The sequence below is a fragment of the Bison bison genome, unplaced genomic scaffold, assembly GCF_000754665.1.
Source record: "Bison bison bison isolate TAMUID 2011002044 unplaced genomic scaffold, Bison_UMD1.0 scf7180017864101, whole genome shotgun sequence".
In the NCBI taxonomy this organism is placed as follows: domain Eukaryota; kingdom Metazoa; phylum Chordata; class Mammalia; order Artiodactyla; family Bovidae; genus Bison; species Bison bison.
Genome location: NW_011494673.1, coordinates 1,912,083 through 1,924,678, shown reverse-complemented (window position 1 = coordinate 1,924,678; position 12,596 = coordinate 1,912,083). Strand labels below are relative to the sequence as shown.

The window sequence follows — 12,596 nt, the reverse complement described above, 5'->3', positions numbered from 1 at the left end:
GGGTCCACACTGATCTGTCCTGGCCTCCTCTGAACTTCCCCAGGACCGAGGGTTCACCCTAAAGCAACTGAAGGCTCATTTGTATCTGTAAGATTCTTGTTTTCTGAACCCGAGATGGGGGTTCAGTGTGTACAAGCACACTGAGGGGGAGGGTGTTGAGATGTGATGTCTGTGACTAGGACTGCCTGGGAAACTGTGGGCCGTGGGCTTCCTCATACCCAGGCATACAGGAATCTGAGTTAGCCAGGGTGGTTTCCTCTACTAGCTGGTAAACTCTTGGAGAGACCATGACTTTACCAAATAAGTATCATTAAAAAAAAAAAAAAAAAACTCTGCTGTGTGTGTGGTAGGGTGTGGGTAGAGAAGTACTTCAAAACCCTTTTTTCCTGGGGTCTGGGAGGCCAAGGAAGCTTCAGTCTAGAAATGAAGGAGGTGGTTTAGTTTTCACTGAGGTCACAGAGGCTAAGCAGTTCCTCCAAGGGCCACTGAGCTCAAAGGAATAATTTGAAGAAATGGGGTGATGCTGTGATAGTGATCATTTTAGAGGAACTGAAAGTGCCCTGCGGGGGAGACAGAGGCCGGGGACTGTGAGATGGCAGAGGGAAGGGCTGTGGGTGGGAAGGGCCTGTGCACTGGCTGAGAGATTGAGACCTGATGTCATGGGGCAAGGACGTGGTCCCCTTCGCGTGTGGTGAAGTTGGCCTCAGTCCCTGTGATGCTGGCCTGGGTTCTGCTCCCAGCCCTGCTGTTCACTCACATGTGACAGCAGGCAAGTCCCTTTGTCTCCCTGGGCCTCAGTGTTCTCATCTCTAGAATGAAGAGGTTGAAAAAATAGATGACAAGTTTGGGCTACATCATTTCCAGGCCGATTTTAGCACCTTGAGTCCATCTGGGACTAGTACATCCAGTACTGCTGTCTTAATGGGGACACCACTGCCTCAAGACAGGAAGAACCTGGTTAACCCGCAGCCCCCTCCCCCTCAAAAAAAAAAAAAAAAAAAAAAAGATTCTGTGCTTCCAATGCTGGAGGCATGGGTTCAATCCCTGATTGGGAAAACTTAAGATCCCATGTGTCTTGCAATGTGGCCAAAAAGAATAAAAGTTCTTTTTCACATAAAGCAGAGGGTGGGCAGGGACTGAGGAGAACAGGGCTACAGAGGGTTGAATCTTGTATGTTGTGAAGGAAATGGGCCTGCACTATATCTCTAGCGAAACCCACACTTCACCCCTCAACTCCAGTTTGAAATCTTCATTAGAGACCATGCTTCAGGAGAGGGTAAATTCTGCCCTACTCGGATCACAGGGAGCCAGGGCTGGCCCTTCTTCACCAAGAGGGGCTGCCTCCTTCCTCAGCTTTGGGTCTGCATGTCCCCACCCCTCAAAAGAGGGACTTCTTATCTGGAGGCTGTTAGGCAAGGTAAGCTCTGGGAAGGTGAGTTTTGCATGCCTGGAGGAGAATGTATTGAGTCAGGAGGAACCCCAGTGGCTGATCTATTGTTAATTCTTGCAGGCTGCTGCTCCTGCACACCTGGCCACGTAGGCACACACCTACTCCTGAGTGTTAGTCACTCAGTTGTGTTTCTCTGCGACCCCACAGTGGTAAAGAACCCACCTGCCAATGCAGGAGACATGAGAGATGCAGGTTAGATCCCTGGGTCGGGAAGATCCCTTGGAGTAGGAAGTGGCAACCCACTCCAGTATTCTTGCCTGGAGAATCCCATGGACAGAGGAGCCTGGTGGGCTACAGTCCACAGGGTCGCAAACAGTCGGACACACTGAAATGACTGCGTGAGTGCAGAGTGTACCCGCCAGGCTCCTCTGTCTGTGGGATTTTCCAGGCAGGAATAATGGAGTGGATTGTCATTTTCTTCTCCAGGGGATCTTCTTGACCCAGGGATCAAACCCAGGTCTCCTGCATTGCAGGCAGATTCTTTAGCAGGGAAGCCACCTACTCCTAAGCCACCTGCATTAAAAATTTTTTTATTTCTCAAAATCCTTCCCGTAATTTTCTGAAGGCAGGGACCATGACTTCTTTTCTTGGTGCCCTCCTAGAATACAGAGAAAGGGGCCTGTGGCAGAGAGAACACCACCTGCAGAAATATGGATGGTGTGGCATGGCTTCCTGGCCTTAGACAGTGGGAAAGGTTTAATAATAGCCTCTTTTCCTTCATCCAGCTTCCTGTCAGTTGTCTCCCAAAGATCAGTGCCCGTGTTCATTTTCTGTAAACTACTCAATAGTTGACTTTATAATGGTGCAGCCCATGATCAATCCACCAAAAACAAGAGCCACCAGCAGTGGTAGGATCAGAATACTTTAATAAGATATCAGTGTCAAAATACATTTCCTTATAAAGTTAAGCTCCCATATAGTAATAACATTGTCAGTAGGAATTTGACAAAATAATAATGTTCACGAAATCATTATGTTGATAGATAAGGTTAATATGAAGCTTGGAATATTTTTTCAGAGTGTTTTAGTAAAACTGCAAGGGTAAAATGCCCTTAATGCTGAGGCAAACAGAAAATCAAACACCAGCGCTTACACGTCAGTAGCCCTTCAGGTTGTGCCGCCCACTGTGCGTGAGGCAGGCTGCGGTGCTAAAGGACAATTTGGGCGACACAGTGACTAGGTAATTTTTTCTTGTGAAACTTAAATTTTGTTTTGTTTTGGGCAGTAAGTTCATCCAGGCTTACCAGATTCTCGGTTTGCTGTGTTTTGCTTTGTGTGTTTCTAGAAACTTGGTCGTTGTACCCATGATGGAAGAGTTCCATGTGGCTAGTATTCTGAAAACAAGTGATACTGTCCCTCTTACTGGGGAGTTACAAGGCACTTTTAGGAGACTGTTTGCAGTGCCTCCTACCTCTATACGTCACTTCTGGGAACAGACAGACCTCAAGGAGGCCCAGGGGCCATCCCCGGAGGTCTGCTTGCTGCACCTTGACATTGCAGGGTGATCTGAGGGCCTGGCCCCATTGGGAAGGGGCATGAGGATGAGGCTGGTCAGGACCAAGGGCCCCCTTTCTACACCTTCACCCCACCCCCGGTTCAACTCCATGGGCTCCAAGGTGGTGAGCGGGACGTGCACTGGATCACTGTACTGTTTCTGAATCTGCACCGTATCGTGAATTCCCATCTAAACCACCACATGGTAGTTCTGGAAGTATCCAAATGTGCCACATGAAAGACCATTAGAGTCACATAGCTCAGTGCACTTGAAGGGCTGGCAACAAAATCTTAAAAAGAGTTAAAGCACTTCCCCTCCCTTAGATCGTCCCACCCCGACCCCTGACGTGCCATCAGACCCTCTTGGCAGTAATAATAATACATACATACATACATACAAAATACATATAGAACACAAGGAGAAGACAGCTCGCAATGCTCCCACTTAATGATTCCACTTTCTGGATTATTTGTCACGCCTATGGCATATCCCGAAAGCAAAAAGCCAACAGCGAGAGACCTTGAGCAAGGTTAGTACAGGCCCGTGGGAGTTCTGTACAATTCTGCAGTGTCAGCAACATCAGGAAAAAGAAGATCAAACAGCTTAAAAAAGATTTTAAAGTGATTTTGTGAGCAGGATTCCATTTCCGTTTCTGATATTACAAAGTACCCATATATATGATAAACACTTAACCCAGATATAAATTTTTTTCTTAAAAAACTCAGTTATGCTTTTGAATAATAATTAAAAAAAAATCCACCAAATGTAGGGGAAAAACACCAGTTTAAGAAAAGCCGTACTGTGCAACTTTCATAGATAACCACACACAATGGAGTTTACCCTTCACATTTCATTTCTTTTTTTACCCCCAAAAGTCATATCAAAATTAGAGCAGAGAGTTGGCTTAAAAAAAAAAAAAAAAGGACATTTACAATACAGTGATTAGTTTTAAAAAAGAAAGGGCTGAGAGAGGCCAAAAATCAAGCTTAGAAAGCAAGATTATTTTGTTTCTCTTTGGCAACAACAACAAAATCTAGTTTTAGTTAAATGAAGCCAAAGCTTTCCCGAAAGGAGAACACACATACACCAAACTTGTTAATATGAATATTGTTTGTGTGTGAGAGAGACCCATGAATATTATAAATTAGGATTTGGGGAAAGAAAAATCTTATAAAATTTAAGAACATTTCCATTGACAGAGCAAAACATAGGTAAAACAATTATATTTTAAAAATATGGATAATAAAGTGAGCATCTTCAGAAAAAGGCCACTACTCGGTGACCTGGACAAGTTTGCCAGGTGAGTATATCTTGTAAAAAGTGTGGTGGTGTTAGAAATACCTAGTTGCAAAAAACAGACGGAGAACGTGAAGCTGGTGGGACGGCGTGGGAAGGGTGCCTGTTGGCGGGCGGCCCTGGCTCAGGTGGCCTGGTCCAGGGCTCGGAGGAGATCCCCTCCTTGGAGGAGCGTGGAGGTTCCCGGAACAGGCACGTTCACCTCACAGTCATATCTGGTCAGTTCTGGCAGCAGGTAGGGCTCAAACGAGGGTCCGAGCAGCCGGCTTGCCATGCCTGAACAGAGAGAGAGTGCTGTCGTTTAAAAGCCCTGCATCAATCGTGTGGGGAGGGTCTGTTCCCTAAAAGGCTAGCAGGGACGCAGCGGGTTCACAGAGCAGGAGGCGCTTCCAGTTTTCCTGACTCCGGGGCACAGTGGGGCAGCCCTCATTTCACTCTTCAGTGTTGTCTTTCCCTAGTCACCTACCCCGTGCTCGGAGCAGGGACCCAGCAGATAGCCCGTCTGCCTCTCTCATCAGGTGAGGGGCTGAGACCCAAGGCAGGGACAGAGTGCACAATGCAGATAGGACGGGGAAGGGCTCAGAGGGTGGGGGGGGCGGTGGAAGGAGTCCCCACGAAGGCTTCCTGGCCTGGGAGGTGGAGGCATGAGCCAGTGCCTGGGCAAGGCTCGGAGTTGCTGACTGAGCCTGCCTCCCGTGCACTGGCAGCTGGAGGGAAGGCCGAGCAGAGAAATGGAATTCTGAACCAGCTGGTGTCTGCACACACTTGCACGCACATCTACATGCACTCATACACATGTGCCACAGGCACATGGGCACGTACATACATACGTGCACACACACACACACAGGTCCTTCAAAGGCCTGACTTCAGTTTCAGGATCCCCACCCTTGGCTGCTCCTCTCCTGCTGAGAAGGAAGATAAGGGGACATTCCCAGCCCACCTCCCACCTCAAACCTCCAGGGAAGAGAGGGCCTGGGTGCCTGGAGGCAGACCCAGAAGCCCTTCACTGGCCCCAGTGATGTGAATCCCTGCTTCCCTTCCTGACTTACGTGAAACATCTCAGCCCCCGGGCCCTCTCTTCCTTCAGTCCTCATCTCAGCCACTTCCTAGGGTCCATGCCTGCCTCCCCCACTCATCCTTGCTCTCCTGTGGACTGGGTGTGTTTCATGGCTGGCTGCAGCCCCACAGTAGAAAGGGGTACTTGCTCATCATCCTTTTCTAATCCCCTCTTCTTTTACTCACCCTCAGAACCGACCTAAATTTAAAAAAAAATTATTTTCCCCTGAAAAGAATGAGTTTCCTAGGTTCACAGCAGGGATAATAACGCTGACTACCACTTCATGCAAACATATACATGAACATATACACTTTGCACAGGTGTGGGCATGGTGAGTCCTTGCCAACCCATGGACTGTAGCCCACCAGGCTCCTCTGTCCATGGGATTTCCCAGGCAAGAATACTGGAATAGTTTGATATTCCTTTTTTCAGGGGATCTTCCTGACCCAGGGATCCAACCTGAGTCTCCTGCATTAGCAGGTGGATTCTTTACCCACAGAGCCAGCAGGGAAGCCCACACTTTGCATGCAGGCCTCTAAATTAAATGTGCAGGCTACTACTCCAACCTAAGATAGGTAAGGAGCAAAGCTGAAATGTAAGCCCAGGACTATCTTGTGACTCTAAAGCCTAGACTCTGAAGCACTGAACAGCAGTCTGTCTCAAACCATAGTGCTGAGGAAATGACCCTCTTTTGGGGCAGGAGTTTGGTATGTTTCACCCAAAGTATGAATTACATTCCTGTTTACATAGCAACCTTTTTGTGATAACATATTACATAGGATGCTGATAGACTAAGGTGGGTAAGAGGCAGGCATTGGGTGGCCAGTCCTCCTAGAAAGCAAGATCCCCTCCGAGGGCAAGTGTGCCTGTCCTCCCAGCAGTGCGTCCTCATCTCAGCGTGATGCCCCAGTAGGTCACTGCATCAGGCATTACAGTAACACGAAGAACTGAGCAAAAGGCATAGGCTCTGGGGCTCTTACAGGGTATAGCCCTGGGTGTCACCTAGTCACCGGAGGGCTCCTTCTACAGCCCTGTGGACAGGTGGACTTCCAGTCTCTGCTGTGGTCCCCTGGGGAGAGGAGGGCTCACCCCTCTCAAGGCAGCTGCCTTGCATGAGCAAGTTCATCCTTGTGCTGAGATTTGCCACCTTCTCCATCCCCTGGCTCCCACCCTCCCACAACGCCCAGGCCCTGGCACAGCATGCCTGTTCCTGAGTGCACCCACCTGACATCTTGTGAGCCGCGGGTAGGCTGTAGTCCTGGTACTGGGGGGCGTAACACTGAGCGGGGAACCCACTCTTGGTGGGCTCCCCCGGGCTCGTGGCAGACGGAGGCTGTGGTGGTGATAAGTGTCTCAGGGGCTGGCTCCTACCCCTCACGGGATTCTGGATGAACTCATCTGAAAAGGCCAATGTCAGACTGATGGGACAGACTGTGACACCCCCAGCATCCCTCTTCCTCCACAGGAGGAGCCCAGAGATTTCTGACCATGTCACCCTCAGGTGGTGAGAGAGAGAAGAACCAGGGTGGGCCCGGAGCTAAACCCCTTGCTCCACCGGCAAATGCCCTCTCCCCACCCCACCCCGCCACGGACCAGGACTGTGCTCACCATTAGGGACATTTGCATTTGGCAGCTTGTCCGGCATCAAAGAGCAGGTCCCACCACCCCTGAGACTCTTCATTCTTTTCCACATCAAATGCGAGGTGCTGCTGCCTGGCGGATCCCCCTGCATGTGGAAGTGCAGACATAGAGGGAGAGGCCAGAGAACCCAGTCCCAAACTGCGCTGGGGTGAGGCGGGCCCTGCTTGCTCTGAGAGACCCTCCCTGTCAGCCCGGGTCTCTACATTCAGCCCCGGCTCCCACCCAGCCTTCCCCAGGGCTATGGAGAACCTGTGGCAATGCCCCCAGGAGATGGCTCACCCCACTCATGTCTTGGAAGGCTTGCTCCTCGTACTCCAGCTGTCGCTTCAGCTTCAGCTTGTTGGAGAGGGCAATCATGGCTGGGCTCATCACGTCTGGACCCTGAGGCCCGAAGCCCTTGGCAGACCTGCCAAGCCAGAGAGAGAGGGCGTGAGAGAGTCTGGGGCGCCACGGGCCCAGGGTCCTCCCCAGAGGGCAGTCTCCCCCAGGGCCGAGTCCTGGAGGAGGGGGCGAGGGCCTGGGCTGGAGCTCTCCCTGTTCTCAGTGCGCTCTGCCTGGTGGACACTGATGGCTCAGCTGTCTGCACCTCCCCCGACACGTGCCCATCTGCCGGGCTGGCCCCCAGCGGCCTTTGGTCCTGGCCTGGTTTGTGGCTGCCCAGCTCGGTGACAGCTGTCTTTCGAGGGCCGCTTCTGCCCCATCTCCCCTGCTCTGCTTGGACTGCTCCCCACCAGGGACAAGGGAGGATGCCCTGTAAAAGGCAAGGGCCTCAGGGAAGCCTAACCAATGGGCCCTGGGAACTTGAAGTCTGTTCCAACCATGGGACAGCCAGGGGAGCTCCCAGGGGTTGGAAGGGCCTTGTGGGGTGGCGGATACTGGCAGATGCTGGGAGGAGGCAGGACGGGGAGGGCAGTGCTGGGCTCCGGCAGCCAGTCAGGCGGAAGGCAGGGGCATCTTTTCACTTTCCTCAACTCGGCTTCCACGCTCGAATGAGGAAATGTCCCTCCGTGTTGTATGTGTGGGCGGTCTGTGGCTCAGATAATGAACTCTGAATAAAAAAGCACTCTAGGAGGTAGTTCAGGAAGCCACTTCTTTCCCTGTCTGCAGGCCTCTCTCGGTCTCCAGCTCTGATAAAACGTGTCCCACGCGAGGCCTCACGTATCTTAGGGCGAGTCCCCTAAAGCCCAAGCTCTCAGAGTTGAGAGAAGGCTAAGCGGCATATCGCACCTCTGTCGGATGGAAACTGGGGATGGGGCCAGGGGCCTTTTGGAGCCCCATACCTGCCCCTAGTGGGCACCTGTCTGTACCTCCTCCCCAATACTGCACAGCCTTAGCTGAAGCAGCCCAGCATCTCCGTCACTGACCTCTTCTTGAGCATGGCGAGATGGGGTGTGGCGGGGGGGGGCCCCAGGGGCGCTGCCCCCACGGCCTCTGCGTGCCGGTCTTCACCAGGCCACTTCGTGGGCCCCAGCTGTAGTGGTGGGTCAGGGGGCCACTGGGTGTTGGAAATGCCCCCCATGGAGGAGAGGGGGGTGTAGGTCTGACCACAGCACTGCAGCAGGGACACCCTGCTCCCACCGTCAAAGAAGGCGAAGGACACACGCCGCTGCTCAGGCTCTGTCTTCTTGCTTTCCAGCTGCTGCTGATACTTGTCCAGGAGGAAGGTGCTGTGAGAGGCCATCGGAGCCAGTGGCTGGAAGATGTTTGACATGGTGCTGAAGCAGTGCTGGGGGGCCGACTGGGGGGTCTCCGGCAGGAGGCTCTCCTCAGGGCAGATGGGGCTAAGCTGGAAGTCCTCTCCGTCCATGGGGATGTAAGGTGCCAGGGTCTCCAAATCCAGCTCGTTAAAGTCAGTCTAGAAGACACAGAGCAGGGGCAAAGCAGCTCAGCAGTGGGCGCTGCCTCAAGGACGCTGTCTCATCTTAGCCCCTCATACCCCCGCTCCCGCCCGAGGCATTCCTCCTGCACAGCCTGGCAGCGCCAAGGTCTTGGGGGCCCAAGAGAGGAAAACACAGATGTGTCTTCAAAGTGTGGAAGGTCTTCTGACAAGTGCTACCAGCCTTCCTGCGCGTCTCCTTCCACTCAGTCATTCTTCCACACACCCCACTGGTGTCAACCCCACCTCTTCCTTCCTGCCTACTCTGATGAGCACGATGGCTCCTGGGGGCCAAGGGCAGCTTTGTCCTCATCTCCCACCCGTGCCCAGGGTGTATCTGTGGACAGCTCGTAGGGTAACCGTGGCCCAGTGCTCTCTGTGGGACCTTCATTCAGATCAACAAGGACTCAGAGATGGCCCCCAGGTTCCCTGTATGGGCACCATAGGGAATTCTCACAAGCAGATGCAGCAAAACAAACATTTCACCCCTCACTGGGGGAGGTAGCTTATTAATGGTTACAATGACATGAAACGGTTAAAGAGAAGCAGCAGCCGGTTACCCACTTTCTCTTTTCAAGGAATAAATCTTAGAGTTCAGAGAAGAAAGTGCAGGGTTGAAGTAGGGAAAGATTGCAGAATAAAGACACAAACTGAGGAGGCAAGGCAGAAATTTGGATGAATAACCCAGAGTAAGACAAATAGGGATTAATACATTTCCTTTGGGTTTTGTGACATACTTACCATCCACCCACACCCTAGCCTGTTTACACAGGTTTTACAAGACTGTTTGGCCTTATGTAATATGTTTCTGAAAAGTTATGTGTAATAAAAATTTGTCAGATGTCATTTTAAAATGCGTTTAACATACGTTATTTCAAAGAATCCTAAAATGAAAATGTTTGTAAAGGGAATTGTTCCCTGTGCCTAGAAAAGTCTTATGCATCTGGACATGCTTTTTAAATGCAGAGCTCGTTAAAGAAACGTTCAGTTGTAGTTTTGGCATTCTGAGCTCTAATAAATATCCAAGTTAGTAGGATATAAATATATGGAGAGGTAAAAAGAGCTGGATTTGACACGGGTAAAGCAGAGGGCAGAAGTGGGAGAAGCAGGTGACCACAGGCTCCATTTCCCTGCACTCTCACCCAGTTAAGGGACCATGGCGTTGGCCAAGCTTTCCCACTAGTCTTTGCAACAAAGGGCCAAGGCTGCAGAGCATGGACGTAAGCCTTCACCAGCAGCAGCTGGTGGGCCTGGTGCACCATCCCAATCTTCTCCATGGCTACATACCTGGGTGCCACACTGGTCCTTCACCTCTGTGTCCATGGCAAAGAGCTTCTCGATTGCTTCAATCTTCAGATTGTCATCTAGAGATGTGTAATAGTCTCCAGGGCTACTGGGCTAGGGGCCAGGAAGGAAGGTGACCAAGTCAAGGCTATGGCACTGCTTTCCCCAGAAGTCCAAGGTGGAAGGAGAAATACATCTCTGAACCCAGAGTCAACTCCATTCCATGGAACAGGATTTGTAGAGAGGCCACTCCATATGAGCCATGTGAACCTCTCTGAGCTCAGTCTCCTCACCATAAAATGAGGCTGTCTTGAAGAACAAGCCAGACAGAGGCATGGCTGGCCAGGCCCTTTGCGCCCAGCAGGATGGTTACTGTCCTGCATGGAGACTGAGCTCAGGGCTCACAGCTCTGAGTGACTTAGCCCCTGTCTCCAAGGACCTTATTCTGTAGATGGGGGTGGAGTGCCAATAGCAAGCATCTAATATGTGGCAGGCAAGTCTCATGGCCACCCTTGGGGTCTGCAGGAAACCCGAGGAAGAGGAGCACAGCATTGGGGCCTGGCCTGTCCACTCAGCCATCCGGCAGCAGCCAAGGAGCTCACCCTCTCCATGACCTCAACCCAAGGCGGGGGACTCACCGTGGAGCAGCTGCTGCTGCTGCTGGCACTGGGGGTGCTGTTCCCCAGGGCGGCCGCCTGGGGCACAGTGAAGGCGGGCAGGCTCCCGGCCTCACTGTGGGTGCCGTGGCTCTTCACCTCTCCGGTCCACTGCTGGCCTGGGGGCAGGATGCCCTTGCCATAGGCTGAGGACTCCTCAAAGTTCGGGGTCCCTGTGGAGACAGGGCCTGGCTTGGTTAGCACCCACAACCACCGGGCTCACTGCCAGGACAGAGGAAGCCCGAAGGATGCACAAGAGTTCCTAAAAGGGTCTGCAGTGCACCTGGGCTAGGCCCTGGTGCACTGAGGCTCAGTTGGGTTAAAGAGGCCTTCAACCGAGGCTCTGCTTCAATGTACAGACTCTGTTTAATGGGAACACCCTCTTGGAGCCGCTAACTTTCAGAGATTAAATGTATCAGTTGCCTCTCTTCCCTGAAGGGTAATCTAGAATGCAGAGGAGAAGGTTATGAGAACTGGGCAAGTTACCTTGTTATTGCCACAAAACTGGGACGCTGCATGACTCCTTGGCCCAGGTTTGCCCTCTGTGACTCTCTGCAGTCACAATTCCCCTGTGGCTTCTCAAGAACATGTCTAGCAAGGCCAAGCTAGTTCAGAGCAAGTACAGGGAGGTGTAGCTATTCCTTGAGTGGCCACAGTAAGGCTTGGGGTGATGGTGGTCAGTTGCCACATAGGGAGGAAGGGGCTTCGCAGGTACACAGCAAGGGTCAAGAGCTGGAAACCCTGCTGGGGCCACCAGGACTCGCATCCCCAGGGGACAGGTAAACGTTTAAAGACGTGCATGTAAGGACTTACTGCTGGGCCCAAATCTGTTTCTCCATCCATGTTTCTGGGATGATTTTTCCCAACATTATTTCAACATAGCAGCCTTTTGCCCCAACACACAATCTGTCTTTCAAGGTGGAGATCTGCCCACTCTGCAAAAATACGCCCATGGCTGCAGAGCAGATCCCTGAGACCTCTCCTCTCAGACTCCTACTGCCCATGATGCAGAATCGACCAGACCCCACCCGGATCAGTGCCTTGAGAGATCAGATATACGGCAGTCCTGAGCCATGGTGAGTGTATGTGCACAGCACAGGGTCTGGCCACACTAATGGATGATTAGCAAGACTCAGAGAAGGCACACGGCAGCTCTGCTTAAGGGAAATCCTCCCACCCAAAGAGAGTTTGATAGCCTCAGCCTAGCTAAGATGCACCCACCGAAATCCAGAGAAATGATGGTATCTCCCGCGGTAGGTGCCAGCTGGGCCAGCTCCTCGGGCTCCTCCTTCAGCTTGGTGAATAGGAAGTTGCTCTTCTCAGACACAGCCACCTTGCCACTGTTATCAAAGATGCTGTTCATGGTCAGCAGGTGCGGCTTAAATGGTGACTCTGTCTGATCCATGGAGAACACCACGTCGTTCTTCTCAATTTCACTGTTGAGATGAGAGGGAGCTTCAGACCCTCCACATTTTCCATCAGAACCCTTTGGCTCTCCCAGACACACTGCAGCCCTGACAGCTGAGCCTCTCAGATAAAACCATGGGTATGGACAGGGTGTTAGCATTTTGTAAAGAACTGCACAGTGGTGGTTTGCAGTCCTGGAGCCTAGCGATGCCAAGAGCGCTTCACGGTATGTATGTGTCTTGGATGCTGCTTTTATGTTGTACATGGACTGTGTGGTGTGCACAGACCTGAAGCCTTCTGCCTTTGTTTCACCCCAGCACTGCCTTTCTCCAGCTGTCTTCCCAAGTTCTACATAGCTAGGGTGTTACCTCTTCTCCCCAAAAGTATGAGCAGTTCTCTTCCCTTGATCCTCATTCAGAAAACAGGTTAGG

The 12,596-nt window shown here is 51.8% G+C and overlaps 1 protein-coding gene across 1 annotated transcript in view; it reads right to left on the bottom strand.

Annotated features, from left to right (window-relative positions):
- Window positions 1-2,299: 2,299 nt before the first annotated feature.
- The window catches only part of EPAS1 (endothelial PAS domain protein 1), a 92,363-nt gene continuing 82,066 nt past the window's right edge, over window positions 2,300-12,596 (bottom strand). Inside the window, exons 10-17 of the mRNA XM_010838631.1 lie at window positions 11,980-12,194; window positions 10,741-10,931; window positions 10,106-10,216; window positions 8,307-8,797; window positions 7,222-7,348; window positions 6,910-7,027; window positions 6,526-6,699; window positions 2,300-4,517 (exon numbers count right to left, since the gene is read on the bottom strand). Of these exons, the coding sequence (XP_010836933.1) occupies window positions 4,366-4,517; window positions 6,526-6,699; window positions 6,910-7,027; window positions 7,222-7,348; window positions 8,307-8,797; window positions 10,106-10,216; window positions 10,741-10,931; window positions 11,980-12,194 (1,579 nt within the window). The 3' untranslated portion in view covers window positions 2,300-4,365. The remainder of the gene's footprint in view (window positions 4,518-6,525; window positions 6,700-6,909; window positions 7,028-7,221; window positions 7,349-8,306; window positions 8,798-10,105; window positions 10,217-10,740; window positions 10,932-11,979; window positions 12,195-12,596) is intronic.